At 37.2% G+C, this 26,871-nt stretch overlaps 1 protein-coding gene across 5 annotated transcripts in view; it reads right to left on the reverse strand.

The window, feature by feature from the left end:
- Positions 1-26,871, reverse strand: part of FRMD4A (FERM domain containing 4A) — an 818,993-nt gene that overhangs the window by 77,547 nt on the left and 714,575 nt on the right. For all 5 annotated transcript variants that reach the window (XM_053716492.1, XM_053716495.1, XM_053716493.1 and 2 more), the window contains exons 13-14: positions 22,365-22,503; positions 2,519-2,660 (exon numbers count right to left, since the gene is read on the reverse strand). In XM_053716492.1, coding sequence (XP_053572467.1) covers positions 2,519-2,660; positions 22,365-22,503 — 281 coding nt within the window. The remainder of the gene's footprint in view (positions 1-2,518; positions 2,661-22,364; positions 22,504-26,871) is intronic.

The following is a 26,871-nucleotide window of genomic DNA, read 5'->3' on the forward strand; positions in this document are numbered from 1 at the left end:
TAACACCATTGCAGGTAGACAAATTCTAATGTAAAGAACCGGTTCCATATTTTTATCTCTGTATATGTTTAACATAGTGGTACAAAGGGGAACGGAAAAAAAAAAACCTTAATCAGAACCTAAAACCCTGAGGTGGGTCTTCCTAGTTAATTTTTATTTTAATAATATTATGTTACATTTAACTTTGATATTGCACCGGACCGGTATATAGAAACATTCAAATCGTACAAGTATTGAAATCTTTATTTTAAAATCATAAAAGCATAGATCACAAGTTGACGTTTTGGCCCTATAATAGGCCTTTCTCCAGACTATATGTTATGTAGGAACATTTCTTTACAGCAGCAAAGATAAGGAGACTACAGACTGAGGCTTCACATTTCCCAACAGGCACAGTATACAAATTATGGGAAACGGATCTCCCACTCTCTGGGTCACTATAGTTAAAAGGGACAGTAAACACCTTGAGATTTTTATATAAAATATTTAGTTGTGCATAATGAAACAACCTTTAAATATATTTTCATTATTTTGTCCCCTTTTCATGTAATTTTGCTCTGAAAATTAAGCAGTTTCTACTTCTCAGAACATGAAAAGCACCATGCTGACTTCTCAAGGCTAACTCTACTACAAATCTTTCACTAATTGGGTTTAACTTTAAACAACTGCAACAGTGTTTACCGTCCCTTTAATTTGTAACGTCCCATAAGTAAATTAATTAATTCTACCACAACTGTTGTGATTTCTTGGGATTGGGGACAAAATGCAGTGAAGACTAAGTGGTACTTTTATAGTGCGCTAGTGAGTTTTCTTGCTTCTTGTATCTTTTCCTGTGTTGGGGTATTTAGGGCTCGATTTATCATTTAAGGGTGGAGAGGGGCTTACATATTTGCCACTGTCCGCCCAGCTCTCCTCTCGTGGATAGCAATCTGCTGCCGGAATTTAATATTGCACATTAGTTATTTTGGCTGCGTGCAATCCCGCCCACCTGTGATTGGCTGCGTGCGGGCAGGAGCTGTCAATCTCCCCGGTTGGACGAGACCGGGGAGATTTAAATTCTCCACCTAAGAGGTGGTAAAGAGGATAGGGATGACCACTGCTTGATAAATCCTGACTGCAGGTTCTCTTGTGAGAACCTGCAGTCATAGGGAGGCGAAGGGCTTGATAAATTGAGCCCTTAGTGTTGAAGAATCACAAATTTTATATATAAACATGGTATTATCCCCTGTTTGACAGCTCCATGTGTGTATGGTCCAAAAACCAAAATTATTACCATAAAAACACCCAAGTGGACCAATGCTGGAAAGTTTATTGAAACCAGTTTGTTATTCCACAAATAAAACAATTAATGCAACTTTATTTCCAAAGGCTATTATATTATAGTGAGCAAATTACTAGTTAAGTTGTATATAGCTGAATAAATGGCTGTATCATATGAATCCAACAAAAACAGAAGAAGAAGGGCTACCAGCAAAAAACAATGATATTACATAACCACCGATTATATTATATATACCAGCAGTGGAGGGGTTAAGTCCGGTGAAAACAACATATGTGTTTTCTTTCATTAACTTCCATCCAATGGTTTTTTTTTTTTTGGCAAAACATAGAAACAGCTGTGTTAGGGATGCCGAAATTAGAAAATTATGTACACATAACAGCCAGGCCTGTCCGGTGAGATTAGAGAAACTCACGCCACAGTCAGATAAAGGAAATAATAATAATAGTATTTGTAATATATTTATATAAAAAAAGTATGGAAAGTGTAACTTGCCTTTTCCTATAGTCGCTATGAATCACTGTCAACACAAGACCTTTGTTTTATCAGAAATATAAGCATGAAAATAGATGTCAATAAAAGATTTTATCTGGTCCCCAGGGATGTTATGTTCTCTTCCTGTCTGTAAAAGTCTTTCTTGTGGCTTGTTGACATCAATTAACTAATTTTCATAGTGAAAAACTTCTCAGTTTTATAGACACACTCTAAAAATGTTTGTGTGCGTATCTTTAAGACAGCTGGAGGGGCCTGTCTGTCAGGAGTTTGGCTGTGATGCTGCTGTAAAGAAATGTTCCTACATAACATATAGTCTGGAGAAAGGCCTATTATAGGGCCGAAACTTGTGATCTATGCTTTTATGATTTAAAAATAAAGATTTAAATATTATCTATGAAAGTCCTGTGAATGCCCTTCTATGAGTGTATATATGTATATATATATATATGTATATATATGTATATATATATATATATATATATATATATATATATATATATATATATATATATATATATATATATAATATTCACACAGATACACAATTACATATACACACACATAAATTACAATTATTTTTGTCTCTCAAGTGAATTTATCAGAACAACCAATCCCTATATTAAATCACTGTTTTCTTACATGAAAATCACAGCCAGTGCCAGGAGTTTACCCAATAACATTCATTTTTAAAGCAAAGACGCATTTGAAGTGCTAAATCATTGGTAAAAACAAACGAACACGTACCTGAGGAAAGGAGACTTCCGCTACTGCCGCTGATGATTTTTCCTTTGCTTCCCATATTGGCAAGTTTTGAAGTCTTTAAAGTTCCTGTTTCTGTTAGATCAATGGCGATCTCACTAAGGCTTCTTGCTGCATGTATTTTGGACTAGAAGGAAAAAAATATATATATGTGTGTCAGTATATTTGTTAACATAGTCGGCAAACTCTCAGTCATGAAATTATTTGATACAGTAAACATCTCCATCTGTATGTGGAAATCCCAGCTGCTCTTGTCATTCTGACCATAACAGAGTAGATCCAGTAAGTTTAGTGGCAAATTCAGACGCCCTCTCCCCCATTATTAAAATAAAAGGAAATGCTGCCAAACTCAGTATAAAAAAAACAGAATATATGTTTACCTGATAAATTACTTTCTCCAACTGTGTGTCCGGTCCACAGCGTCATCCTTACTTGTGGGATATTCTCTTCCCCAACAGGAAATGGCAAAGAGCCCAGCAAAGCTGGTCACATGATCCCTCCTAGGCTCCGCCTTCCCCAGTCATTCGACCGACGTAAAGGAGGAATATTTGCATAGGAGAAATCATATGATACCGTGGTGACTGTAGTTAGAGAAAATAAATCATCAGACCTGATTAAAAAACCAGGGCGGGCCGTGGACCGGACACACCGTTGGAGAAAGTAATTTATCAGGTAAACATAAATTCTGTTTTCTCCAACATAGGTGTGTCCGGTCCACGGCGTCATCCTTACTTGTGGGAACCAATACCAAAGCTTTAGGACACGGATGATGGGAGGGAGCAAATCAGGTCACCTAGATGGAAGGCACCACGGCTTGCAAAACCTTTCTCCCAAAAATAGCCTCAGAAGAAGCAAAAGTATCAAATTTGTAAAATTTAGTAAAAGTGTGCAGAGAAGACCAAGTCGCTGCCTTACATATCTGATCAACAGAAGCCTCGTTCTTGAAGGCCCATGTGGAAGCCACGGCCCTAGTGGAATGAGCTGTGATTCTTTCAGGAGGCTGCCGTCCGGCAGTCTCATAAGCCAATCTAATGATGCTTTTAAGCCAAAAAGAGAGAGAGGTAGAAGTTGCTTTTTGACCTCTCCTTTTACCAGAATAAACAACAAACAAGGAAGATGTTTGTCTGAAATCCTTTGTAGCATCTAAATAGAATTTTAGAGCGCGAACTACATCCAAATTGTGCAACAAACGTTCCTTCTTTGAAACTGGATTCGGACACAAAGAAGGCACGACTATCTCCTGGTTAATGTTTTTGTTAGAAACAACTTTCGGAAGAAAACCAGGTTTAGTACGCAAAACCACCTTATCTGCATGGAACACCAGATAAGGAGGAGAACACTGCAGAGCAGATAACTCTGAAACTCTTCTAGCAGAAGAAATTGCAACCAAAAACAAAACTTTCCAAGATAACAACTTGATATCAACGGAATGTAGGGGTTCAAACGGAACCCCCTGAAGAACTGAAAGAACTAAATTGAGACTCCAAGGAGGAGTCAAAGGTTTGTAAACAGGCTTGATTCTAACCAGAGCCTGAACAAAAGCTTGAACATCTGGCACAGCCGCCAGCTTTTTGTGAAGTAAAACAGATAAAGCAGAAATCTGTCCCTTCAAAGAACTTGCAGATAATCCTTTCTCCAAACCTTCTTGAAGAAAGGATAGAATCTTAGGAATTTTTATCTTGTTCCATGGGAATCCTTTAGATTCACACCAACAGATATATTTTTTCCATATTTTATGGTAGATTTTTCTAGTTACAGGCTTTCTGGCATGAACAAGAGTATCAATGACAGAATCTGAGAACCCTCGCTTTGATAAAATCAAGCGTTCAATCTCCAAGCAGTCAGTTGGAGTGAGGCCAGATTCGGATGTTCGAACGGACCTTGAACAAGAAGGTCCCGTCTCAAAGGTAGCTTCCATGGTGGAGCCGATGACATATTCACCAGGTCTGCATACCAAGTCCTGTGTGGCCACGCAGGAGCTATCAAGATCACCGATGCCCTCTCCTGATTGATCCTGGCTACCAGCCTGGGGATGAGAGGAAACGGAGGGAATACATAAGCTAGGTTGAAGGTCCAAGGTGCTACTAGTGCATCTACTAGAGTCGCCTTGGGATCCCTGGATCTGGACCCGTAGCAAGGAACCTTGAAGTTCTGACGAGAGGCCATCAGATCCATGTCTGGAATGCCCCACAATTGAGTAATTTGGGCAAAGATTTCCGGATGGAGTTCCCACTCCCCCGGATGAAATGTCTGACGACTCAGAAAATCCGCTTCCCAATTTTCCACTCCTGGGATGTGGATTGCAGACAAGTGGCAGGAGTGAGTCTCCACCCATTGAATGATTTTGGTCACTTCTTCCATCGCCAGGGAACTCCTTGTTCCCCCCTGATGGTTGATATACGCAACAGTCGTCATGTTGTCTGATTGAAACCGTATGAATTTGGCCTTTGCTAGCTGAGGCCAAGCCTTGAGAGCATTGAATATCGCTCTCAGTTCCAGAATATTTATCGGGAGAAGAGATTCTTCCCGAGACCAAAGACCCTGAGCTTTCAGGGGTTCCCAGACCGCGCCCCAGCCCACCAGACTGGCGTCGGTCGTGACAATGACTCACTCTGGTCTGCGGAAGCTCATCCCCTGTGACAGGTTGTCCAGGGTCAGCCACCAACGGAGTGAATCTCTGGTCCTCTGATCTACTTGTATCGTCGGAGACAAGTCTGTATAATCCCCATTCCACTGACTGAGCATGCACAGTTGTAATGGTCTCAGATGAATTCGCGCAAAAGGAACTATGTCCATTGCCGCGACCATCAAACCTATTACTTCCATGCACTGCGCTATGGAAGGAAGAAAAACAGAATGAAGTACTTGACAAGAGCTTAGAAGTCTTGATTTTCTGGCCTCTGTCAGAAAAATCCTCATTTCTAAGGAGTCTATTATTGTTCCCAAGAAGGGAACTCTTGTTGACGGAGATAGAGAACTTTTTTCTACGTTCACTTTCCACCCGTGAGATCTGAGAAAGGCCAGGACAATGTCCGTATGAGCCTTTGCTTGTGGTAGGGACGACGCTTGAATCAGTATGTCGTCCAAGTAAGGTACTACTGCAATGCCCCTTGGTCTTAGCACCGCTAGAAGGGACCCTAGTACCTTTGTGAAAATTCTTGGAGCAGTGGCTAATCCGAATGGAAGTGCCACAAACTGGTAATGTTTGTCCAGAAAGGCGAACCTTAGGAACCGATGATGTTCCTTGTGGATAGGAATATGTAGATACGCATCCTTTAAATCCACCGTGGTCATGAATTGACCTTCCTGGATGGTAGGAAGAATTGTCCGAATGGTTTCCATTTTGAACGATGGAACCTTGAGAAATTTGTTTAGGATCTTGAGATCTAAGATTGGTCTGAATGTTCCCTCTTTTTTGGGAACTATGAACAGATTGGAGTAGAATCCCATCCCTTGTTCTCCTAATGGAACAGGATGAATCACTCCCATTTTTAACAGGTCTTCTACACAATGTAAGAATGCCTGTCTTTTTATGTGGTCTGAAGACAATTGAGACCTGTGGAACCTCCCCCTTGGGGGTAGCTCCTTGAATTCCAGAAGATAACCTTGGGAGACTATTTCTAGCGCCCAAGGATCCAGAACATCTCTTGCCCAAGCCTGAGCGAAGAGAGAAAGTCTGCCCCCCACCAGATCCGGTCCCGGATCGGGGGCCAACATCTCATGCTGTCTTGGTAGCAGTGGCAGGTTTCTTGGCCTGCTTACCTTTGTTCCAGCCTTGCATTGGCCTCCAGGCTGGCTTGGTTTGAGAAGTATTACCCTCTTGCTTAGAGGATGTAGAACTTGGGGCTGGTCCGTTTCTGCGAAAGGGACGAAAATTTGGTTTATTTTTAGCCTTAAAAGACCTATCCTGAGGAAGGGCGTGGCCCTTACCCCCAGTGATATCTGAAATAATCTCTTTCAAGTCAGGGCCAAACAGCGTTTTCCCCTTGAAAGGTATGTTAAGCAATTTGTTCTTGGAAGACGCATCCGCTGACCAAGATTTTAGCCAAAGCGCTCTGCGCGCCACAATAGCAAACCCCGAATTTTTCGCCGCTAATCTAGCCAATTGCAAAGTGGCGTCTAAAGTAAAAGAGTTAGCCAATTTAAGAGCATGAATTCTGTCCAAAATCTCCTCATAAGAAGAATCTTTATTGAGCGACTTTTCTAGTTCATCGAACCAGAAACACGCTGCTGTAGTGACAGGAACAATGCATGAAATTGGTTGTAGAAGGTAACCTTGCTGAACAAACATCTTTTTAAGCAAACCCTCTAATTTTTTATCCATAGGATCTTTGAAAGCACAACTATCTTCTATAGGGATAGTAGTGCGTTTGTTTAGAGTAGAAACCGCCCCCTCGACCTTGGGGACTGTCTGCCATAAGTCCTTTCTGGGGTCGACCATAGGAAACAATTTCTTAAATATAGGGGGAGGGACAAAAGGTATGCCGGGCCTTTCCCATTCTTTGTTTACAATGTCCGCCACCCGCTTGGGTATAGGAAAAGCTTCGGGGGGCCCCGGGACCTCTAGGAACTTGTCCATCTTACATAATTTCTCTGGAATGACCAAATTGTCACAATCATCCAGAGTAGATAACACCTCCTTAAGCAGAGCGCGGAGATGTTCCAATTTAAATTTGAATGTAATCACATCAGGTTCAGCTTGTTGAGAAATTTTCCCTGAATCTGAAATTTCTCCCTCAGACAAAACCTCCCTGACCCCCTCAGACTGGTGTAGGGGCATGTCAGAACCAATATCATCAGCGTCCTCATGCTCTTCAGTATTTTCTAAAACAGAGCAGTCGCGCTTTCGCTGATAAGTGGGCATTTTGGCTAAAATGTTTTTGATAGAATTATCCATTACAGCCGTTAATTGTTGCATAGTAAGGAGTATTGGCACACTAGATGTACTAGGGGCCTCCTGTGTGGGCAAGACTGGCGTAGACAAAGGAGGGGATGATGCAGTACCATGCTTACTCCCCTCACTTGAGGAATCATCTTGGGCATCATTTTCTCTAATTTTTTTGTCACATACATCACATCTATTTAAATGAGAAGGAACCTTGGCTTCCTCACATACAGAACATAGTCTATCTGATAGTTCAGACATGTTAAACAGGCATAAACTTGATAACAAAGTACAAAAAACGTTTTAAAATAAAACAGTTACTGTCACTTTAAATTTTAAACTGAACACACTTTATTACTGAATATGTGAAAAAGTATGAAGGAATTGTTCAAAATTCACCAAAATTTCACCACAGTGTCTTAAAGCCTTAAAAGTATTGCACACCAAATTTGAAAGCTTTAACTCTTAAAATAACGGAACCGGAGCCGTTTTTATATTTAACCCCTATACAGTCCCTGGTATCTGCTTTGCTGAGACCCAACCAAGCCCAGAGGGGAATACGATACCAAATGACGCCTTCAGTAAGCTTTTTCTATGTATCTGAGCTCCTCACTCATGCATCTGCATGCCTTGCTTCCCAAAAACAACTGCGCATTAGTGGCGCGAAAATGAGGCTCTGCCTATGATTAGAGAAGGCCCCCAGAGAAAAAGGTGTCCAATACAGTGCCTGCCGGTTATTCAGCATAATTCCCAAGAATAAAATAATTCCTCAAAGCCATAAACTATTAAAAATGCTTATAAATCAATCGTTTTAGCCCAGAAAAATGTCTACCAGTCTTTAAAGCCCTTGTGAAGCCCTTTATTTAATAAAAATGGCTTACCGGATCCCATAGGGAAAATGACAGCTTCCAGCATTACCAAGTCTTGTTAGAAATGTGTCATACCTCAAGCAGCAAAAGTCTGCTCACTGTTTCCCCCAACTGAAGTTAATTCCTCTCAACAGTCCTGTGTGGAAACAGCCATCGATTTTAGTAACGGTTGCTAAAATCATTTTCCTCTTACAAACAGAAATCTTCATCTCTTTTCTGTTTCAGAGTAAATAGTACATACCAGCACTATTTTAAAATAACAAACTCTTGATTGAAGAATAAAAACTACATTTAAACACCAAAAAACTCTAAGCCATCTCCGTGGAGATGTTGCCTGTACAACGGCAAAGAGAATGACTGGGGAAGGCGGAGCCTAGGAGGGATCATGTGACCAGCTTTGCTGGGCTCTTTGCCATTTCCTGTTAGGGAAGAGAATATCCCACAAGTAAGGATGACGCCGTGGACCGGACACACCTATGTTGGAAAAAAGGAAATTAAAACACTTTTAAACTGTAATATAAGATGTTTAAAGGGACACTAAAGTCAAAATTAAAAACCTTTCATGATTCAGATAGAACACACAATTAAGACTTTCCAATCTTCTTTAATTATGAAATTTTGCTCATTCTTTTTGTGTGCACACCTTCTGAGGAACTAGCTACTGCCGAGCATGTGTACAAGTTCACAGTGTATACATATACTAGTCTGTGATTGGCTGATGATAGCCACTTGATACAGTGAGGCTGACAAATCTGGAAAAATACATTTGTCAGAAAAAAAATCTAGTGCTTATTTGAAGTTCAGAATAAGTGTTATTGCATTGTCTTTTTTATTATGCACTTGTTATGCAATTCTACTGCTTTAAATGCAAAAAACTAAAACTTTGAAACATACTTTATTTATCTTGCCCCTTTTTCGTGTAATTTAACTAAAATTGAGGGAATTTAATTCCTGTTGGAAGTGGAAGTGCAGACTCCAAACGTAACCGTTATATCCCACACAGTGATTGGTTGCACTCTGTAGTGATCCTTTTAGCTGGCGCCAATTGGCCTAAGCAGAGGGCACATAGGTTACAACATATGGACACTAAAACTTTACATTTATTATTTTCAATATTTTAAACAAACTGAATATTTCAGTCTAGCATATACTTAATGTCCCTTTATTTGTTATATATGTGTAATATATCAGTAATTAGGCACTACATTATCATTATTATTTATTTGTAGAGCTCCAACAGAATCCACAGCTCTATATGCAAAAGTGCCTGCGTACAAAAAAAAAAAAAAAAAAAGCTTTTGATAGATATATATATATATATATATATATATATATATATATATATATATATATATATATATATATATATATATACATATACACACACACATACATTTTTTTTTTATTAAAGCAAAGTTTTCAGGTTTTTGCAAATGTGGTCTGTTCTTGCAACAGCCAACCAAAGCCCATATATTAAAAAGCAGAACTCCCCCCCCTCCCAAACAACGCCCCCCCCCCCCCCCTCAATTTCTCAGTTTCTGTTATAAATGTATTTAATCAGCAGAGTGAAACATTACCAACATAGCAAAAAACTATTAAAAGGGACAGCAACCCCCAAAATTTTCCTTTCATGATTTGGTATAGAACATACAATTTTAAACAACTTTCCAATTTACTTCTATTATCAAATTTGCTTCATTCTCTTATTATCCTTTGCTGAAGGAACAACAACACTGCACTACTGGCAGCTAGTTGAACACATCTAGTTAGCCAATCACAAGAGACAAATGTGTGTAGGTGCCAATCAGCAACTAGATCCCATTAGTGTAGGATATCTGCTTACTTTTTTTCTACAAGGGATACGAAGTACATTTGAAAAAAAGTGAATTTAAAAGTGTCTTAAAATGATATGCTCTATCTGAATCATGCAAGTTTATTTTTTAACTTTTCTATCCCTTTAATATAGTGATGTTGTTCAGTCTTTAAAGTTCAAGAAAAACAAATCCAGCTTCAAATGTTATTCAGCATTGTATAAAATAGACACTGACAATCCGGCAGATTACTGCTTTCAACCCTCCCTTAGCAAAACTGATAACTACATTCTGATGGTGTTGTGTTGTAAGGAAGTTGAGTGGTATGAGATTACTGTATTCAAGTACCAAAAGCATAGGTCTGTTTGAGGTCCCAGACTGGAAAAAATATCCGTAATGTAATAGAAAAAATTGCTAGTTCAGTAAACTCAACCAAAGTAGGATAAAAAAAATAATCTTGCTTCATATGGGCCTGTAATGTAGTTGACTTTCCTTTAATTGCTAGTATGATGATAATGAGTAAAGGGACAAGAGACTGTAATAATCCAAAAAAAATGTAATAGGGGAATAAAAGAACATTGTAATACACATTCATTGTTTTGCCTGTTATTGCTGTAAAATACATCTGAAAATTCTGATTGTTCCACTTTCTCAGCAGTGATAGAATGCCACAATTATGGTGAAAATTTCCTGAACTGTGACTGGTTAGCTCAGAGCACATGCTTATTATCTGTCAACCTCAAAAGAAAATCATGAACACTATTTCCTCAATGCTTTTTAAGGGGTGTCTCTCTGGACTGCCCTTATCTGCAAAACATTTTGAACATACATTATATATAATATACACACACACACATATACACAAACACACACTGTATGCATGCGTTTTATGTATATGTAACTGTGGGACCCAAGTTTATTGCTAACCCTAAATGTTTGTTGCACAAGAGTCAACAACTGAAACTGTGATTTGTGAATTTAGAACTTTGTCAGTATTTAAAAGGAACGAATAAAAAAAAAATCACAACCAAATAAGCATATGGGAATAATATTAAACTGAAAAGCAAAAATAGCTATAACCATGAATGTAATGCTGCTATTATCAAACTATTCATTTAATAATTTAGCATTGTGGAGCCAGGGAATGTTTACCGTTACCAAATACAAAGAACTAAATCGCAACTGCAGTTCATTTGCAATACACAGATATATACAGATCCCTGTAAAATAAACACATACTAAACCTATAGCAGGTCACGTTTTCTACCTTTAGAGTTTTTCCAATTTACTGATGGTTAATAAACCATAACTCCTTATATTCCGTCATGTCAGCTTATGGAAAACATTGTGACCTGGGATACTGTATATAGTTTATTTTTCATATCAAATAATCAGGATGTCAGTTTTCAATAAAACAGCAGAGAGATGCCTGCTATTAGGATTTGAGAAGGAGAAAGTATTATTACTACAATTAGCTATAGACCCATGGCTGTTTCTTTTTTAAAGGTTTCCAAAAATAAAATGTTCATTGCGTTTGAATCTATTAAGCATTATAACAAACACTGCGTATTGGGGGGGGGGATAAAACTGTCTCTACCTAAAGTATCTCTATGGAGAGAAAATGTCTTGTTTACCCTTCAATTAGAAAAATGCCATTATGTACAGATCAAACACATTGATGATTACTACTCTGTGTGTTTTATATGGGATGGTTATATGTCAAAACTAGGGAAATTGCATTTTAAAATGAGATCTATGTGGATCTTAGCGGAATCCTCTTTGGATACGGACACTGTTTTCCTTACTGGATATATACACTGTTTATACTTTTACTTATTTTTATACTGTGGGATAGATACCAGGCTACTGCTAAATTCCCAAATATTTGTAGTCCTGAAAAATAAGTTAATTTGACCTCCTAGGATTTCAAATCTCATGCTGGAAATTCATTATGTAAGCACTGAATTAAAATAATGTAAAGAAAAGGTTCTAAGGTTTTTTCAACACCATACAAGCCCCCCGATTAGTAAATAAATACCCTCTTATTACACAAACGCATCCCAAAGTTAAGTGATTACAGTCAGTAAAAATTAATCATTGTATCTTTATAAGCATGCACAAATATTAATTGTTTAAAAAAAATTAACAAAATATTACAGGTTATAAAGAAACACATATTAAGGGACATTAAAAGGAAACATGTAATCCCAAATAAAATGTTTAATAAAAAGGATAGTGTACTCCAGTAAGGAGCAGATAAGAATTTATTGTGTTTAAATTTGATTTGGGTACATCTCTAATCTCCCACCCTCCACCAATTTCTTTTAGAGCATTTTGTTTGCATAGCTTTTTCTGTAGCCTGGAACGGCGTTATTACATTTTTTAGAACACATGAACAAGGAATTCTGGTCATGAAGAGGTTAAAAAAAAAAAAAGATTTGCGTTTTAAAAAAAAAACAAGTGAATAAGGGGGAAGTGAGCAGAGTCCTCAGTGAACAGCTGATTACAGGTTAAGAGTGCAGCAGACTAAAGCTGCTTTGTTACAATACACATATATAGAACCTATTTATGGGTGCAGTTATTCTGGCAATGTGGTGTCATTAGCTGTACACCCACAGAGCATTCCACGGGCGAGTCCTCTTACTGATCCCTCTAGAGTGGGTGTTAATGAACAAGTGACATCTTTATCTTGCAGAAAGCCCCTCTAGCAATACAATACAAAGGCTTCTTGCTGCTTCTCTAGAAATTAAAGACCTTGCCTCAAGGTGTGGGGATCTGTTACTTTCTTTACTCCAGGGATATTATGCAAAACATTCTAAAGCATTGGGAGGGGGGCTGCTTTTTCAATGATTGAAGTCCCAGAACAATGTAAAACACACCAGATCTGCTAATTTCTATACATTTATGGGTAACTTTAAAAAAGGTGGGGAATTCTGTCTAAAGCACTGGAGCCAACATGTGATTTTAACCTAGTTCCTCAGCATCATCACTATGTTTATCACCCTCCCTTTTCAACATCTCTACAACTGCCTCATTTGTGCCCCTTGCTGTGAATAACACACATATACAGGTGGCCCTCGTTTTACAACGGTTCAATTTACACCGTTTCAGAATAACAACCTTTTTTCCCCAGTCATATGACTGCTATTGAAAAGCATTGAGAAGCAGTGCATTTATTAAAATAGCCAGTAGGTGGAGCTGTCCGCTTGTGTTGCAGCAAAGCCAAGCAAGCTGAAATTAATCAGTTTAACCAGACCTGAGCTATCGAGCAGATTTCAAAGGAATAAGATCTTCCTGTCTATAAATTAGTCCAGATTGGAATGCATAGAAAGAACTGCTTGCATACAAATGCAAGTGATGTCTGTTTTGTGTGATTATTTTAATAGGTTTATAATGCTGTTTAGCATTTAAATTCTTCATTTCAAAGCTTTAAAAATAATGTATTAGGTGTTACTTATGACAATTTTGAGAGGGGCCTGGAACCTATCTCCCTCACTTCCCATTGACTTACATTATAAACTGGGTTTCAATTTACAACCATTTCTTCTGGAACCTAACCCCGGCGTAAACTGAGGGCTACATATATATATATATATTTACATACATACACTTTGTATAGAAACATCCAATGCAGTCCTCATATGAAAATATCAGGGTAGGCGATTTAGGATTCATTTACATTTTACTGAACAATATTCTTTACAATAAATTAATCCCTTTGAAACTGTTACTTTCAGGGAGAGAACAGGCTTTTTAAACCTAGGAAAAATGAGTTACAACGAGGTGGTCCCCATTACTAAAATGAAAACTTTACACTTATTTCTTCTACAACTAATAAAATACACGTCTGCACATTATTCTAAGGCTTATCTTTGAATACATCCTTACATCTAGCATTTTTTCAGGAGTTACTGTCACTTTAAAGGGAGATTGAACTCAAAATGAAAAGGTTTAAATTATGCATAGTGAAACCACTTTGCTGCTTGTAGAGCCAATCAGAAAACCAAGAAGTCAAATGCTCATTTTTAGTAGACAGGTGAGGGTATTTAAATATAAATTCAGAATAACCTTGTGCCATGAAACCAAAAACATTTTTCAGACAGAGATTACAATTTTAAACAAGTTTCCAATTTACTTTTATTTTCCAATTTGTTTCAGTCTCATGGTATTCTTTGTTGAAGAGATACCAATGTAGGAAGAGTGCATGTCTGGAGCACTACATGTCAGAATAAAGTGCTGCCATCTAGTACTTTTGCAAATGGGTAACATTCTTGCAAAATGTCTGCTATTTAGTGCTGCAGACACATGCATGCTCCTAAGCTTACATTCCTGATTTTCAACAAAGTATACCAAGCAAACGAAGTATAATCCATAATAGAAGTAAATTAGAAAGTTATTTGAATATGCATGCTCTATCCAAATCATGAAAGAAAAAGTTGTGTTTCACATTCATATAATAATAATAATAATAATAATAATTAATACTAAGCTAGGAGTATGAGAATTCTAGGAACAGTGGCTACCTAACTTGATTGATTTGAAACTGCTACTGAACACATTTCTCTTCACAATCAGCAGAGCTTCTGTATACAGATAAAGATAAGGCACATGTGAAAAGGTTTATCAGAATTAGGTGGAAATCCCCTTGTCAGTTACAAGCCTTTTTGGCACCTACCTAGCCAGTTATTTGGTTGCAAGAGAAACACATTAAGATTTTTAACTCATTAAACTCAAAATGTAATGCAGTGTTAATTGTTAAAAGGGAAAAAAAAGTCAATTAAATGTTGAATATCAAAATTAATTTTATTTCGATTATCAAAATCACTTTATTCTGTTAGTATCTTTTGTTGAAAAGGATACCTTGGTAGGATTAGAAACAGCAATGAACTACAGGAAGTTATTAGGACACATCAGGTGAGCTAACTATACAAATTATATGTCACCAGCTAGTGACAAGTAGTATATTGCTATTTTGGAGTCAATAATAAAAAAAAATGCTTTTACACACTAGAGCTGCCTTTTTATCTAACTTGAAGTATAAAAGAATGTGACTAAAATATGTAATTCAACCTCTAGAATCAAAAAGGGTCTTAAAAAATGCAATTTTGAAATTTAAGCTATACATTAAATATTTCATTATTTAAAAAAAAAAATTTCACTGAACATTGAATTTACACCTCTTCAGATTGGAATGCTAAAGGTTACAAAGTTCATGGCTATCTACAGCACGTGACACTGGTGTGATCAGCAAGGTGAACCAGCACAATTTTATATACCTCTGTGTCACATTCTCAGAACTTTACAGGTTTGGCATGAAAGTCATCCAACCCTGAAGTGGACGGTTACATAGCTGGAATGCTTTGCATTTGAGTGACAAGGTGTCTCCAGGAGTCCTGTCTTCTCTGTACCATCAGATATCTACTTCTGTTTGAGCTCTGGAACTTCAAATATGCTGTGTGTGTCCTCATTTACTGAATTTATAATATTATATTAATGCTTGATTTGCAATTCCTAAAAAATAACTCACTCACATCTTGAGAATATAAATATTAATCCATGATTAATTTCTCCCCATGTCAAATGATTTATTGCATCAATGCAGTGATGCTGATAGTGACACAAATTACCAAAATAAATTACTTATTTGTTTTAGACAAACAATTTTCATGAATCTCTGCATCATATGATTCACATCTGTACCATCACATGTGATGTGTACAAGTCTAGGCTTTGTAAAATCCCTTCTCAATAAAAAAATATGTTTTCTGTCTTTTAGTGCTCAAATTAATTGAGTCAATTTACTTTATTGACTCAGTTCTGCAGCTCCCAACATATCACGGCCTTGTTCTATCTCCCAAACCTATCTGATATTTAGGTACATATAGATATCTGAAAGATGAATTCTGCATTCCATGGAATGTGGCTAAAAAAGGAAAGTATGTGGAAAGTTGGTCTTATTTCCCTCTGAGACCCCTAGTGAGAGGAGGAAGCAAAGCCAAACGTTCAAGAGGTCCTTGGAGTTGAGACCGAATAGCATTTGTCTCTACTCCAGTATACTGTAAAATTGTTTGCCCCTTAATGTATTTAGGTTATAGATAACATTGTGCTCATTCCCGTGGAGCTATTTATACCTGGACATTTATAAGTAATACAAAGTGCAGGGAATTGTGCCTGTAAAAAGAACTTTTCATTTTCATCCCTGCAAACCATGTAACATGTGTAACTCATAAGTGTCCAGGAAAACGTAATCAGCTTTTATAAAATATTAAAATATAAATAAAATATTTTTGACGTGTAAAAGCTGTTCTTTCATGTGCATGATAGAATTGTTTTTTAGCATTAGATATAGATAGAATAAAAGGTTATGAAATAAAAAAGATAAAGTAAAAATGAAACTAATTCTAGAATTGCACAACATTCCGCTTTTTTTTTTTTTTTTAAATGACTGATCAACCAACCTCCTTCTTCTGAATGGTTTATAATGCAGCACTCTATGGTTTTGCATATGGAAACCATGATGAATTATATATAGAAAAAAAGTTATTTAAGAAATATTTATTTAACCCTCCTGATCAAGGTATGTGTGTGTGCCTGGAGACAAAATATGCTCTTGGCTAATATTAAAATACTGTCATGTGACTTTTGTTCAAATTTACTTAAGTATTAAGGAATGTGTCAAATTGACATTTATAGCTAAAAGTGTTTGCAGAGCGTTATCCACCAGAGAGGAAACCAGATAACAGATCATATTCCATGTTGCCAAGTAAGTAGGTATCTGTCCAAAATGTTGTACCTGCTGAAATCTTGGTGCCCACACACTAGTCTAGGAATTGTGGTTAGTTGAGAAAGGTAGAAAGCTGTAATAAATTCTCTCCTCAGGCACTCAAGGGGTAAACAGAATAAGTTTTAACCATTCCACATTTTCCACTGCAGCTGTAATATTGTGGTGCCAGTGAAACTATAAATAAGAACCTAATATATCAAGGTATATAGCCAAATATTTTAAAATCAAACACTGTAAAATTATATGCATGTTAGATTATTTTTGTTAGAGTTTAAAGCCCCATGAACAAGGCATGAGCAACTACAAGTGGGGAGAAAATACTTGAGGGGTGTCTGAGATATCTTCATATGGGCACTGGAGATCAAAATCCAGCCCTGTATAAAACAAAAGGGACCAAACTTATTATTAGAAGCCTGTGAGCCATTAAGGAGTCACATTCATAAATATACCTCATATAACCAGGCCCTTGAAGTATTGTAACCTGTAAATTATAGATCCATTACAACAAAGATCAGAAAACTCTTTAGCACCAATTCAAAACATATACAATGCAAAGAATGAAATATGTCTGTGGTCTACATGAAAGGGACACTTTCTAATTTACTTCCATTAACACATTTTGCATAAACTTGTTATATACACACTTACATGGGGAACAAGATCCTACTGGGCATGTGCAGAAGCTTACAGGGCATACGTATACTAGTCTGTGATTGGCTGATGTCTGTCACATGATACAGGGGGCAGGAAAATGGGAAAAAAAAAACTAATTTGTCAGAAAAAGATATCTACTGCTTATTTGAAATTCAGAGTAGGTGTTAAATCATTGTCTTTCTATTATGCACTTGTTAATTATGCAATTCTACTGCATTGAGTGGTCCTTTAAGACTGTAGAGAGCGCTTGTGATTGTTGTGTTATACTATATGTTGATCTACTACAGCATAAATACATCCAGACACTTACATAAAAACTGCAGATATCGGTCATACCGGATAATTCTCTGTATTTGAAGTGATCATTTTCCCCCAGTTCATCTCCCCAGTTTGAATGCTGCAGTTTGAAAATTGCACACAGTTTGGAGTTTTGTGTTAAAAGCAGATTTGTGATTTAAAAAACTATAGTGTTTTGGGTAACAGGGGCTACGCTGAGAATTTAAGTAAAACAAGTAATTTGTTTGCTGATTTTTTTTAATTTTTTTTACACATTCTGTTTCTTTTCATGTTTGCTTTGATTTAACATATTTGTTTTTACCAAAAAAGCCCTATTTAATTGTTACATCATTTATTAATGTTTATAATGCTATATAGTTTAGCTATGCGTGAGTTTATCAATAAAAGGTAGTTATTCCAAATAACTTCACTGAATTTATTAAAGGGACAGTCAAGTCCAAAAAAAACTTTCATGATTTAAATAGGAAATGTCATTTTAAACAACTTTCCAATTTACTTTTATCACCAATTTTGCTTTGTTCTCTTGGTATTCTTAGTTGAAAGATAATTCTAGGAGGTTCATATGCTAATTTCTTAGACATTGAAGACTGCCTCTAATCTGAATGCATTTTAACCACTAGAGGGCATTAGTTCATGTATTTCATATAGATCCTGGTTTCTCAACAGCCGGGCCGTGATAGCCCTGATGGTGGGCCCCGACCTGTCATGCCCCCACTGCACACCAGGGGCAGACTGATACTAATCAAGGCCACAGCAACACTGTCTCACACTGACCAAAATGTATTCAATTTTATGCAACTGAACATGGTAGCCTCCCTGCCCTGCCCCCAACAGGCCCCTCAACCTCCAGAGCCAGGACCTCCAACATTAAGGACCAGAGAAAGGGCACCCATCCCCCTGGGCCAGACCCCACACTCCATGGCCCTCACAGCGACAGACCCCCGCCAGGGCCCCCACTAAACCCACACTTTGTTTGCTTAGTTACTGATAGGGTAACTGAAAACTCCAGCTTAAGGAATGCACCAGGATCCGTGGAGATGCCATTTGTGGCCCCCCAACTTGCCTGTCCCTCGGCCCAGGTCCTATTTGCCTGGCTGATCAGTATATATATATATATATATATATATATATATATATATATATATATATATATATATATATATAAAACAACCGGGCCCTGGACATGTCTAGCTAAAATTTACCGGGCCTTGAGGTCACTTTGGTTGAGAACCACTGATATAGATAACATTGCGATCATGCACGTGAAGTTACCCTGGAGCCAGCACTGATTGGCTAAAATGCATGTCTGTCAAAAGAACTGAAATAAGGGGGCAGTCTGCAGAGGCTTAGATACAAGGTAATCACAGAGGTAAAAAAGTGTATTTATATAACTGTTTGTTATGCAAAACTGGGGAATGGGTAATAAAGGGAATATCTATCTTTTAAAACAACAAAAATTCTGGTGTTGACTGTCCCTTTAACACATTTATTTCAATGTAATGTTTAATGATGATATACATTAATAAGTATAATAGTTTCAATTAAAATGAGTAAGACATCAAGTAAAATAATGTGCTACTGTGAAATGAACGTCTTGTACTTTTGCTCAAGGTTATAAAATTGTTTATGTCTTATGACCACTCTCAATGGTGCTAGTATGCGATTTGTTGTGTTTTAGCTACAGGTCATAGGATTTTTTTTGTTTGTTTTATTTTGCTAATTATTCATGACGTGATGCCAAAGGATTGTTTAAAAGGGAATAAATACCCTCTACCTGAACTTATAAGGGGGCCGAAAAGATTATATGAACCAAAATGCAGTCAGACTGTCTGGTTTGTTATAATATTTATATGCAAGCACGACTAAACTATTGTAACTCTGCAATATTGGATTCATATTTTCTTAACATATGAGACCATTTTTACTTTTATAATATTAGAGGTAAGTGCCTGGAATTTAGATTTAAGAATAAACTCTCTCTAAAGCATTAAAAGGGGGGAAACAAAAAAAGGTACATACCATATCCCTTTAAATCCCCTAACAGGTCAGATCTACAGATCACCCTTCCTGAACACAGGTAAGTCAATCACAATAACTGAGCTACTAAGGAGCGCAAGAAAGAAAATATTTTAAAAGGACCAAAAATAGAACCTGGTGTATTGTGTATGAGAAAAAGTAAATGAATACAGCAGTGTTTTGATTTAATTAATCTAAATGTGGTCTATAGAGCGCTACAGAGTTTAGAAACTCTGATCAAAAATTACATCAAGTATTTATTTTTTTCTTGATCAAGAGGAGAGGATGAGAGCGTCGTGTCAGGCGAGTCATCACTTTCCAGACTGTGCAGCTAAACTGACAGCAGAACTAATGGGTTTTTATAGGAAAGCACTTGTATTTGGCGCAACCATGTCTAACCTAGGGTTTTACAAATACAGTTTGCACCTCCTTTAGCAAACGTTGGCTAATTGTCAAGCCTTGCTAGGTCACTGGCTGAAATTATAACACACAATATAAATAATGAGAGCAGCAGCAAATCTTATGCATAGGTTTAGATACTGATTCTGAACCAAGTCTTGCAGCACTGATTCAAAACCAAAAAGAACCATAACTATAGGGTAAAAATAACGTGTATTGCGAGATCTCACTGTATTCCATACACTGTTGTTTCTGTATCAGTTAAAGGGACATAAAAAATGCAAAAATTAAATCCTGTAATGTGTCAGAACACATAGTTTAAAGTCAGCTCCTGAGCAGCAATGCGCTTCCTGGAACTAGCTGAAGACATTTAGTGAGCCAACGACAAGATGCATATATGTGTGAGGCCACAAATCAGCAGCTAGCTCCCAGTAGTATGTTGCTGCTCCTGAGCCACTATGTATAATTTTTAACAAAGGATACAAAGAAAGAGAACATAGCAAAATAATATCAGAAGTAAACAGAACAGTCACTTAAAATTGTCCTCTCTTTTTGAACCATGATAAGATTATAGCACTAAGTCTGAACTTCAAATGAGTAGTAGATTTTATTCTGACACATTTCAAAGTTATGTCTATTTCTGCTCATCCTGTATCATGTGACAGCCATCAGCCAATCACAATTGCATACATGTATAGTCTGTGAATTCTTGCACATGCTCAGTAGGAGCTGGTGACTCAAAAAGTGTTAATATAAAAAGACTGAGCACATTTTGTTAATGAAAATAAATATGGAAAAGTTGTTTAAAATCGCTACTCTATCTGAAGCATTAAAGTTTAATTTTGACTTTAGTGTCCCTTTAGAAAAGTTAAAAGAAAAAACCTGAATGTTAGGGAAACTGGTAAGGCCACCACCCTTTTTTTTTAACCCATGGTGCATTCTCTCAGCTCACTCTCGGTTTGCTATGCAAGCCTTTCACCATTAGTGCTTGGAATTTGGGATTAACTGCTACATAAGACTCAGGATTTAGCAAGGCTGGTAACTAAATTTCTGACAGCTGTTATTTTGTTTCATGTCAGTCTCTTAGATAAAGCTGTAACAATCTCCACATCAAAAGAGGAGTCAAGTATTCCCAAGCAGGCTCCTATGTAACTTAGTTTAATGCAGATTTCCATTTAATTATTATAGAAAGCAGGGATTGCCAAATATATGCAGGTTATCCCTTTAAGAATATGCAAAAACATTACACTACATCAGGGATTACCAACTGTTGGCCCTCTGCTTTAGTTGTTGTGGTTCATGGAAAAATCAGAACTAAGAATGAATGTTATTTTTTTTTGGTGTGGTACCTTGAAAAATTGTATCTAAAAATGTGGGCTTTGGAGGATAAACAAGGTAACCACAGTTCAATAGAACCCTCTGTGGGCAAAAAGAGCAGACAGTGAGGGGGGGGGGGTACCCTCCAACCTTACCTAAATTTGGCCTGTGCCACTGGACAATTTTAGGAAATATTAGTTTGTTTAAAAGCCATACATTTATATGCAGCTCTTAAGGCTTCTAAAATATTGAAATGCTGCCCCATGTTAGGAAGTTGGCCGTCACTGACCTAAATCATTAGAGCTTACTAGTTAGTTAACACCCACACAAAAAAGTTAAATACATAGGTAAAGTTCAGAAATGCATTACTCCCATGCACCTTTAAATGCTTGGTTTTCTATGGGTATTGATCAGAGAGCATTAATGATTCCTAACAGTGATTATGGATTTGTAAGTAAGCTAGGAATCACAACCTGAGCAAATAAATGGTTTTGTACAATAACTCCACTAAACACACAGAATATATTAGCTACAAGCTTGGATTGACTGTTGTTGAAAATAAAGTGTTAGACACAGAAAAGCATCATATTATCAGACATTCAGATGCCCCTGTCAAAGTGTCCCTTGGTTAATAATATCCTGAGTAGAAATGTACTGTAGCCTGTCAGCAAAGGGTTAATAAGCACACCTACTTACTGGGTACCCATCTCCTCAACAAGGGACTTCTCATATGGTGCACTATGGTGTATACAGCAATCGCAAAAACAGCCATATACATACAATGCTTTTAGTTTCTTACCTTGCTTTGCTTTCTATCCAGATAAAACTGATGTTGGCTAATTGCCATAGCCCAGATGGACTTAATGAGGGCTGTACAGGCGTACCATGTGTGCACCGCGATTCCACCGTGTCCAAACGTCCGCCTGGTGACCGAAGCCCTGCAAATACATAGAGAATGAGCTGTGATTTCCTCTGTGCACATAAGACAAGCGAGCAGGAAGCATAAATCAGTTTACAACCAGGCTGAACAGAACAGCTTACTTCCTGGCCAGTCCAGGCCAAGTAAATAACTGTAATGACCATTGGCTTTCATTAACCCATAACATTGCTAGACAAATGTATACACTTCTCACATGACCATGGATTTCACAGAGAAAAATAAACATTTTCTAAACTTTTATTTCAAGAAACAGAGACATAATGTGTGTCTAATACACAAGCATTTGCTTCCATTATTGTACCTGCTGGGCTCTACCACTTAACGACTAACACATTAAAAAGGGACATGAAGCCCAATTTTTTTCTTTCATGATTCAGATAGGACATACAATTTTAAACAACTTTCCAATTTACTTATTATCTAATTGTCTTCATTCTCTTGGTATCCTTTGTTGAAGAAGCAGTAACTTATTACTGGGAACATTGTGTGAGCCAATAACATAATGCATATATCTGCAGCCACCAATCAGCAGCTCCTGAGCCTATCTAGGTATCCTTTTCAGCAAAGGATACCAAGAGAACAAAACAAATTAGGTAATAGTAGTAAATTGGAAAAAGTTGTTTAAAATCACATGCTGTATTCGAATTATGAATGGAAAAAACTAAACTCTAGAATTTATCAATTCTGTATCAAGAAAAATATCCTAAACCTGCATGACAGTATACAGAGAACAAGGTTAGTATTAACAATGACACAAATATATTTACAGGATTTGTATAAAAATGGGAGGCACAGTCCAATGGGATAGAGAAATATTGCAAGGCATTTTTAAAGGGACATTTAAATGGGATAGAAAAGTGAAAAATTAAATGTGCATTGGTGCATTTTAATTTGAAACAAAAGCATGTTTGCAAGATACATTCATTAGCAATAAATGATTCTACTAATCTATTAGTCTTTTCTGCAGCATACACAGATATCCTGTGAGGCCCTGTGCACAAGTATGCAAATACCACGCCTCAGAGAGTCAGCAGTGGCCTGTATGACACAAATGACATCTACAGAAGCAATACACACCCCCACCAGCTCTCTAAGGGGTCAATTTATCAAAGACTTCCGCCAGCCTTTGAGCACCTACGGCTGCAGGTTCTCAAACAAGAACCTGCACGCCGTATTTAACAAGCAGCGGTCATCAGACCGCTGCATTGCCAACCTCTTCGCCACCTCTTGTTTGGCAAAATTCAATCTCCCTTGTCTTTTCCGACTGGGGAGATTGATAGATCCTGCCCGCGCGATTGGCTGTGTGCGGGATTGAACGCGAGTGCAAAATAGCGCTCGTGTGTAATGCTGAATTCCTCCAGGAGAATTCAAAATCGCCAGAGGCAAGCTGTGGCATACGGGGGTGCATATATGCGCCCCTATCCACCTCAGCTTGATAATACGCCCTCTAAGTATGCATTGTTTTTTAATACTGGTGCACGGGCCCTTATATGCGCGTATGCTGCTGAAAAAACACATACATTTTACTAATAAATGTATATTGCAAGCATGCTTCTATTTCAAATTAAAATGCCGCCATGCACATTTCAATGTTGACCTTTCTATCCCTTTAAGAGACACAGACTGGCCTATTGAAAAGTAAATATACATTATTTTTAAATGTCCTGCAAGAAAAAAAATTGTGTTAAATAAAATAAATCAAAAAGAAACCAAAACCAGGCTGCAGGCCTTAGACAAAATGTTTTTTTTTTTATTGCAGGACATTAAAGGTAAATATTAAATGTAATAATTGTAATATATAACTGTATAATCTGTTTAATGCTTTGTGTATTTTCTGGACTAGTTAAAGTGAGATTCATTTATTTATCAGAGCATATGATTTTGTCAAAATAAACATTGGTTACAATGTGTTTAATCCCTAATAATAAAACTGGTTACTACCATATACCTGAAACTATTGTTCAGCAGCTGAAGATCTTATAGTTACCACATTTTACCAATGTGTTAAAGGGACACTGAACCCAATTTTTTTTCTTTCGTGATTCAGATAGAGTATGACATTTTAAGCATCTTTCTAATTTACTACTATTATCACATTTTCTTCATTCTCTTGGTATCTTTATTTGAAATGCAAGAATGTAAGTTTAGATGCCGGCCCACCTGGGTTGTCCTTGCTGATTGGTGGGATAAATTAATCCACCAATAAAAAAGTGCTGTCCAGAGTTCTGCCTTCTTTATCAAATAAAGATAGCAAGAGAACAAAGAATAATTGATAATAGGAGTAAATTAGAAAGTTGCTTAAAATTGCATGCTCTATCTGAATCACAAAATAAAAAAATTGGGTTCAGTGTCCCTTCAACCTCTTTGCATGGGTTAAAAAGACATGCTCTAACAAATGAAAGAATTGATATTTGCAGTTGAATATCCCTTTAAGGACAGACATGCACTAATAGTAGATCTAATTATAGAACCAAACTAAAATTGGAAATTCAGCACATCTGGATATCAAAAGATGGGGAATGATGCAAGACTTTCAGTGCTAAAGAAGTCTGCAAAACGTTTCACGATAAAGTAAATATTTAGCCCTGAGGTGACAGAGTTTAGCGGGCACCGATTGTTTGGAAAGAAAACATTTTAAACCTTCCTGAATCTGGCCAGAAAAGCCTCATTTAGCACTGGAAGTTTATATAGGGTTCAGTCCAACCTCGGACCACTTCTGCCAGATGTCAACTGAACAGCCTAAAATAGGGAAGTTTTGTCTTTATGTGAGGCTGTATATTTTCATTTTTAACTTGGACTCTGAACAGCTGGACAGTTCTCAAATCCAGCCACGCCCCTAATTATACAGTAATCAGATTTCCATCATTCTGTCAACCATCCCAAAAGGTCCCAGCAAAACCTTTTTTTTCCAAAATAACCTGCAAAATATCCTAAAAGTGACAGTCTACACTAACATTGTTATTGTTTAAAAAGTTAGATAATCCCTTTATTCCCCAGCCAACATTGATATATTAATATACTTTATAACATTTAAACGTCTGCCTGTTACAAAGTAATCACAGAGGTAAAAAGTATATTAATATAACTTAGTTATGCAAAACTGGGGAATGGGCAATAAAGGGATTATCTATCTTTTAAAACAACAACAATTCTATGGTAGACTGTCCCTTTAACTGCATGCACTGCATACTGCAGTTGTCATGACTTGTGTTGATTCATTTGAAATAAATATGGAACAATGAATAATAAAAATACATCTAGCATACAAGTTAGATTTTTTTTTTGAAGTTACATATTGTTGATTTTTAATTTTGTACAAGTACTTTTCAGTAAATGCTACATCTCTAGTATCATCTGAGCAGCCAGGCATCAAAACAGTTAAAGTCAGGCTCTGAATAACAAAGGGGCATAGACACGCAGACTCATGCATGTGTATGTATGGGTATACACAGAGTGCGTGAGATTTAAGGCTTATTGTGGGAATTTCATTAGACTGAATAATAAAATATAATCTCTGCACGTACAAGTCCCTACGAGTCAGTATAACATACATCAAACAACATAAAAAAAAGATTTTTGTTTTAGGTGTTAATATTACATTTGGTGATAACCACAGCCAAGGGTGGTTTATGACCATACAATTATGGGAACTATCGAAGGTTGTAACAAAGCTACAAATCAAGAATGCTACATTTGGAGAGGGGGCATTCTTGGTTAAAACTACCCATGCTTTTGCTAAATTATATATCCATTTGTCACAACTGAACTCTATCCTTGCACTTCATTAAAAAAAAAAACAAAAACAAAAAAACGTCTGCCTTGCTAATTTATGACTGTTTGGAATTGAGGGAGGTGGGGTACAATAATGACTGGGGTTTCACAGCACCTGAATCACCTCTCCAGAACCTCTACTGACTGGCACAGTACTGGAAGACATACAGGGGGTAGGTAACCACAAGTGTATGTTTTATATACCCTCGGGAAGGACTGGCAGCATTCAAGTGAGGGGACAATACCAGTATACCACTAGTGTCCCTGCCCATAACATACAATGGTTTTATAGGAGTATGCAGAACCTGGGGCAATTGCTGGTCATATCTAGTAACAAAAATATAAAAACTACTGTGACAGATACATCAGGGGTTGGCATAAGCAGTACCCCCCCCAGAACACTGCCAGTCCTCATGTGGGAACAAGAACTGCAGAAGTCTCTTTTCTTAGTGAAAGTTTTTGGGGGAAGGGAAGTGCAGGGCAGGATTGAATCTGGCAAAGGACCGCTAAGTCTTTTTGTGACAACTGTCACAGCCCGTTTCCTTACACACTTACACTGACTTAAATGCTTACTGAAGGGAATACTGAGAAATGA

The sequence above is a fragment of the Bombina bombina genome, chromosome 6, assembly GCF_027579735.1.
Source record: "Bombina bombina isolate aBomBom1 chromosome 6, aBomBom1.pri, whole genome shotgun sequence".
Taxonomy (NCBI): Eukaryota; Metazoa; Chordata; class Amphibia; order Anura; family Bombinatoridae; genus Bombina; species Bombina bombina.